Raw genomic sequence first — 6,705 nt, forward strand, 5'->3', positions numbered from 1 at the left:
GCTTTACTTTAGGTTAATCGATTGACTTATCGCGCGAGCTTTGAATTCAATTTAGCGTGAGCACCAACGGTTAGTTGAATATTAAAAATTCAAAATCAGCATTATTATTAGAATATTTTGTAAAGCTTTTGATTTTGCGTCAAAGTAAATTACATACATTTGAATGTCGAAAGTTTTGCTCAATTATAAAGATCAATTAAAAGACTCCAAGAGGAAGCATATAAAGATGACCAAATGCGAGAACCTTTTCGCAAAGCATCCGTATATATTACGCTATTGTTAATACTCGAGGCCATTACTGGATTATTGATTATAGTCGTAACTGCTGTTTATCAATCAATATTGTCCAGCTATTTAGAGGAGTCGGAGCGCCGCTTGCTTTTCAGCTATCTGTTTAACATTTACATCTTTGGATTCCAACTGGTGGTAACGTTTCTTTGCAGCATATCGCTTTGGAATCGCTTGTGGAGAAGGCGTTGCACACCAAATATACGTTTAATGGTGTCCGTTTGGCTATTTTATTCCTGCGTGATTATAGCTTCTGGCTTTGGAACGCTTTGGAATGTTTACGATAACATCGATGTATTGGAAAGTTCGGCGGAGAGTTCGTTATACCGTGGCATTGATGAATATTACACATGCCCCGAATGGAAGCTGTTGTGGGACGGCTTGCAACTGCGAAAACAGTGTTGTGGTGTCCACAGCTACAAGGATTGGATGAATGCTGAGTGGATGCCCAAGCCCGATGAGAATTGTACGCATAGTTCCGCAAAGGTTCTGGCTCCTATTGCCTGTACGAAGCGATGTGGTGATGCGTTCTCATCGATTGCGAATTGCCAAGCCAATGGAGAGTCGTACTCTAATGGCAAGCCCATACCAACACTAACAATCGATTCAATTAACACCATTGGTTGCCTGCCCGTGTTTTCTGAAAATTCATGGAAATTTTTTTACATTCTACTTGGACTCACTCTTATGGCTTTAAAGTTTTTGGTAAGCCAACTACTAAATGCTTCATGTAAAACAGTTTTGATAAGTGACTTGCTTGTAGATATTTTTATGTTGCTTTACCAAATACATACTACAGCGCCAGAATATTGGCGATGGCTGTGATAATGGGGGCCTCACTGATGAAGAAGGTCGACCTCTGGTAATGGTTAAATATCCTAGAAATGTGCGCTGTGTGGTAATTGGTGAAGATGATCTGGCATCTGATATAGCTCCAGATATTGCCTATTGTAATTGTGATGAGGCTGCCGGCGAGTCGTGTAATTATTGTGATGGTTAAACGATATACACACATATAAATATATATTTTTTATTTTTATTATTTATAATTAACTGATCATAACTATTTATTAAATTTGATTAAATATTAAAGCTTTGATTTATATAATATAAACTTTCTTTTCAAAATGTTATGTTGTTTTCATGAATATAGCAGCTAATTAAAATATAAATTAAATAAGTTTTAAATTGCGGATGATTTATAAGACATCATACTATATGCATGCACTTGAACTTTTCAGCCCTTACATAAATGTTCTGCGCAAGATACTGACAATGAAGCTATGTTGACTTTATTTATCGATATACTGCATGCATTTGTTACCATCTATTGTATCGGCCAATTTAAAGCGCTCACATTTATTAATCATGTAAGTTTAATAATTTGCAGAGAGCTCAATTTATTATTTAGCTATTAATTATTATAGGCCATCTGCAGCAAAGATTCCGCACATTGTTGGCGACGACAGCGATTCTACGTGTTCCGAAGCCGATTCTGTGAACACGATGGAAAACGAGTAAGTATTTGGCTTCCGTTAAGTGAATATACAAATAGTGTAAGCAAGTGCTTTAATTTTAGCTCAGTGGATCTCCCAACGGAAGGATCTGGATCTGAGTCGGACAAGCAAACAAGTTCTACATCAGACAGCGACGAGTAAGTTCTTAAGAAAATGTGTTATTGCGTAAGTATTGAGAATTTTCTAATTACAGTGATAGTGATTCTGAGGATTTTAGTCCGGATGTGCCTGACAACGGGTATAACGTAATTTATGCCTCACCGTAAGTTATTTTTTTTTTCTGCTGCAAGTTCGTTATCACATAATGTTTAACAATTACACAGTGAGTGTGCGCCAGAGTCCGTGCCAAAAGAATTAGTTGAAGAGCAGCTAATCGAAAAGCAGCTAATCGAAGAGCAGCCTGTAATTGGGTCAGCTGACGAGCAAGTGGCTTTGCATGAACCCGAGCTAGCTGCTGCTGTTGAACAACCTAAGCCTGAGCAGGTTGATCCTGTAGGGGTCGATGCCAGTGAGACGCAAGTGAAATCATCAATTTTGCGTCGTGAATCGTTGCGCTCTAGTGTGCGCAAAACTCAAGTGTCAATTCCGGCAGCTGCTGAAAGGTCCATGAGCTCCATTGGCGCACGTGTGGCCAAGCGTGCTAGATATTCAATCAAAAGCAAGTCGCCTGTGGCAGAGCAAACAAATAAAGCCCATGGAGTGGCGGTGCAAGTGACTGAATATTTTGCTAGCATCTCGGCTTTGCTTGTGGAAAATCGTGTAAGCCTTGCGCCGTTTCTTTACATGCGCGAACGCATTGATTCGCTGGTGGGTGAGACCATAGCCAAGACTAAGCGACAGCGCAGAAAGTAATTGAAAATGTAACCTTTAATTTTCGGCTAAATAAAGACAATCAAATTGTTTGATCAAGCATTAAATATCATACGTGACTGATCTCATCATCACTCTCCGAATAGCCGGAAACGGCAGCGCTGCTGGTGCTGATAAGCAATTGACTGGGCATTTCGCCAATTGATGGCACTGTGGACGTATCGCTGATGCTTGAGAACGTGATAATTTGATCCGAGCTAACGCCAGAGTCGTTGACCAATGATATGGGTGTTACATCGACGTCGTTCTCCGTTTCATTACGATCACCCCAGACAAGCACACGCTTGGATTTCCATTCAGCGTTGACTTCATTAGCTATGCGCTTGGGCGGACGTCCATTTACTGCTGCACCCTTGCTGGGACTCCAGTTGAGTTCATGATGCACCTGTGCCTGCACCTGCAGGAATATGGGCTCACTTGGTGGACTGTCACAGTCGCGATCAAGGCTAGTAGTGTCCCTAGACGCCCCTATGGGATCAACGATCATTGTGGAGCTGGCCAATATTTGAGACTCCATCTGACTCTCCTAAGAATATAAAGTTAATTAATGTTGAGTTTTGTATATTATTGTTTGCTTACATAGAGTGCGTGGTCAAGCTCAGAGTACTCGTTGCTTTCGCTGGACAGCTGTAATGCTCGCGCCAGCATGCGCATCTCATCCAGATTCATGCCATCTTCATAGACGCCTGCACTTTTAAGCATGTCTTTTAAATTATTATTAGTTTTGCTGCGTAGCTCCATTTTAACCACAATTGATAATATTACAGCAACATATGACACAAAGCTCCGTTATAAACAGTGTGACCGTGGCACATCGAATTAAAAATACCATGCTCACTTCAAAAAAGTATCGAAACTCAATTCAGTTATAAGTAAAATTTAAATAACAACGGTTAGTAATTTAAACGAGATAAGTTTGCATAATGTGAAATTAACAATTTTTCTATGTCATAATAATTTCGTAGAGCTTAGCTAGCAAGGGGGTTAAGCACTAATATTTGCATAGTTTAAGTTGCTTTTTTTTGCACTTAATCCTTGTGCATGCAAAGGGTATAAATTTGCTGGAGCAATTTACAAGCAAACATTAAAAAATAAAGTGTTGCCACCCGCTTTTGTGGCAAAAATTATGCTATAATTCAAAAACAGCGTTAAAACATGCATATACCGTTCATTAAGACAAAGCTCACATACATATATATATTTTTTATGTGTATGCATGTGCGTGTGTGTGTGTGCTAAAATTGCTAATCTTGTGGGAGTAAAATGCCTGAATGTGTGTATGAACGTTTGTCTGTCGACTTCAATGTCTGCGTTAGCGCACACAGTGAGTGTGCGCCAGAGTCCGTGCCAAAAGAATTAGTTGAAGAGCAGCTAATCGAAGAGCAGCCTGTAATTGGGTCAGCTGACGAGCAAGTGGCTTTGCATGAACCCGAGCTAGCTGCTGCTGTTGAACAACCTAAGCCTGAGCAGGTTGATCCTGTAGGGGTCGATGCCAGTGAGACGCAAGTGAAATCATCAATTTTGCGTCGTGAATCGTTGCGCTCTAGTGTGCGCAAAACTCAAGTGTCAATTCCGGCAGCTGCTGAAAGGTCCATGAGCTCCATTGGCGCACGTGTGGCCAAGCGTGCTAGATATTCAATCAAAAGCAAGTCGCCTGTGGCAGAGCAAACAAATAAAGCCCATGGAGTCGCGGTGCAAGTGCCTTGCGCCGTTTCTTTACATGCGCGAACGCATTGATTCGCTGGTGGGTGAGACCATAGCCAAGACTAAGCGACAGCGCAAAAAGTAATTGAAAATGTAACCTATAATTTTCGGCTAAATAAAGACAATCAAATTGTTTCATCAAGTATGATGATCTCATCATCACTCTCCGAATAGTCGGAAACGGCAGCGCTGCTGGTGCTGATAAGGAATTGACTGGGCATTTCGCCAATTGATGACACTGTGGACGTATCGCTGATGCTTGAGATCGTGATAATTTGATCCGAGCTAACTCCAGAGTCGTTGACCAATGATATGGGTGTTACATCGACGTCGTTCTCCGTTTCATTACGATCGCCACAGACAAGCACACGCTTGGATTTGCATTCAGCGTTGACTTCATTAGCTATGCGCTCGGGCGGACGTGCACCCTTGCTGGGACTCCAGTTGAGTTCATGATGCACCTGTGCCTGCACCTGCAGGAATATGGGCTCACTTGGTGGACTGTCACAGTCGCGATCAAGGCTAGTAGTGTCCCTAGACGCCCCTATGGGATCAACGATCATTGTGGAGCTGGCCAATATTTGAGACTCCATCTCGCTCTCCTAAGAATATAAAGTTAATTAATGTTGAGTTTTGTATATTATTGTTTGCTTACATAGAGTGCGTGGTCAAGCTCGTTGCTTTCGTATGACTCGATGGACAGCTTTAATGCTCGCTCCATCATGCGCATCTCATCCAGATTCATGCCATCTTCATAGACGCCTGCACTTTTAAGCACGTCTTTTAATATCTCTTTAGTTTTGCTGCGTAGCTCCATTTTAACAACAATTGGTAATATTACAGCAACATGTGACACAAAGCTCCTGTTTGGTCATGCAAGGCCAATCAATTTGACTCTTCAGCTACTAACAGCTGATCTGGTGTAAGCTCGGACTTTGGCGCTGAAAAAGCTCAAGCGCTCTCTTCTTTGCGCTTGTACTTACGCGCTCTCTTCTTTGTGCGTGCATTTGGCACTGCACTAATAAAGCTCGCGCTCTCTTTGTGCGTTCTTCTCGCTATCACTAATCTTCTATCGCTTTATCTATCGCTAAGAATTATGAGGCCGAGCCTATAATTCTCTACTTTACACTTACTTTTGATCGTCGCAACTAACAAGTTGAACTTTAACTCGCTTTAGACTCTCGTAACGGACAGACCCTGATCTGTAGTTATACTTGTAAGCCGGCCGTGCCGCATATATATATGTACATACATATATTCAAAAACATTGTAAATTTAACTTAACTAAACACACTGCAGAAGGCAGTAATAAAGCAACATATTATAAAGAAATCAACTTCGTTTATAATATAAATTCGGGCGTTAAATCGCGATTAGCAATCTTACAGCTAGCGACAAGTCGCTAACTCAACAGCTCCGTTATAAACTGTGTGACCATGGCACAGCGAATTAAAAATACCATGCTCACTTCAAAAAAGTATCGAAACTCAATATTCAGTTATAAGTAAAATTTAAATAACAACGGTTAGTAATTTAAACGAGATAAGTTTGCATAATGTGAAATTAACAATTTTTCTATGTCATAATAATTTCGTAGAGCTTAGCTAGCAAGGAGTTAAGCACTAATATTGCAATAGTTTTTAAGTTGCTTTTTTTTTGCACTTATCCTTGTGCATCAAGGGTTAAATTTTGCTGGACCAATTACAAGCAAACAATTAAAAAAATAAAGGTTGTTGCCAACCTCCGCGCTTTTGTGGCAAAAATTAAATAATAAAATGTGTTGTAATAAAAATTATACTTGCTATAATTCAAAAACCAGCGAGTTAAAAAACCATTCGCATATAACCGCGTTCCATTAAAAGACAAAAGCTCAACATCATACATATATATATTTTTTTTTACTGGTAATGCATGTGGTGTGCGGTGTGTGTGTTGTGTGTGCACTAAAGATTGCTAATCTGTGGAGTAAATTGGTGCCTGAAATGTGATGTTGGACTTTGTCTGTCGACTTCAATGTCTGCGTTAGCGTCTATGTTAGTGTTTGCCTTTGTCACCATAAAGGATATAAGCCATGTTTTACTGCACCGCATGCAGAGAGAGAGAGAGCTGACTGTGTATGTGTGTGTGTATTTTTTCGTGGGTGTGAGTTACTTTATGTAGCAGCAGAGGGCTGCAGCAAAAAAAAAAGTGCAAGCTTTTCTTTGCTTTCCCTTGGACGCGCAGCTAAGCAAAGGCAACGGGCAACGACAACGACAAGGACAACGACAGCAGACTAACGGGCATCCATGCAACCGACAAAAAGCAAGCCAACCAGGCCAATTTCAGT

General features: G+C 40.7%; 4 protein-coding genes across 4 annotated transcripts; 2 read left to right on the plus strand and 2 right to left on the minus strand.

The window, feature by feature from the left end:
- The first annotated feature begins 138 nt into the window (after positions 1-138).
- Positions 139-1,296, plus strand: LOC108602986 (CD63 antigen). The gene is made up of 2 exons (XM_017991379.1): positions 139-993; positions 1,052-1,296. The coding sequence occupies exons 1-2, from the start codon at positions 235-237 to the stop codon at positions 1,286-1,288; spliced, it is 996 nt and encodes a 331-aa protein (XP_017846868.1). The 5' UTR covers positions 139-234; the 3' UTR covers positions 1,289-1,296.
- A 327-nt stretch (positions 1,297-1,623) lies between these two features.
- On the plus strand, positions 1,624-2,721 carry LOC108600514. The gene is made up of 5 exons (XM_017988158.2): positions 1,624-1,658; positions 1,716-1,805; positions 1,868-1,942; positions 1,999-2,067; positions 2,129-2,721. Coding segments are annotated over exons 1-5 (765 nt in total). The 5' UTR covers positions 1,624-1,656; the 3' UTR covers positions 2,658-2,721.
- LOC108600499 lies at positions 2,671-3,439 on the minus strand. The gene is made up of 2 exons (XM_017988137.2): positions 3,255-3,439; positions 2,671-3,201 (listed from the first exon to the last, which is right to left on the minus strand). The coding sequence occupies exons 1-2, from the start codon at positions 3,414-3,416 to the stop codon at positions 2,725-2,727; spliced, it is 639 nt and encodes a 212-aa protein (XP_017843626.2). The 5' UTR covers positions 3,417-3,439; the 3' UTR covers positions 2,671-2,724.
- A 1,065-nt stretch (positions 3,440-4,504) lies between these two features.
- LOC108603859 (CG14931) lies at positions 4,505-5,196 on the minus strand. The gene is made up of 2 exons (XM_017993057.1): positions 5,035-5,196; positions 4,505-4,981 (listed from the first exon to the last, which is right to left on the minus strand). The coding sequence occupies exons 1-2, from the start codon at positions 5,194-5,196 to the stop codon at positions 4,505-4,507; spliced, it is 639 nt and encodes a 212-aa protein (XP_017848546.1).
- Between the last annotated feature and the right edge of the window lie 1,509 nt (positions 5,197-6,705).

Source organism: Drosophila busckii, chromosome 2L (assembly GCF_011750605.1).
Source record: "Drosophila busckii strain San Diego stock center, stock number 13000-0081.31 chromosome 2L, ASM1175060v1, whole genome shotgun sequence".
NCBI lineage: Eukaryota > Metazoa > Arthropoda > Insecta > Diptera > Drosophilidae > Drosophila > Drosophila busckii.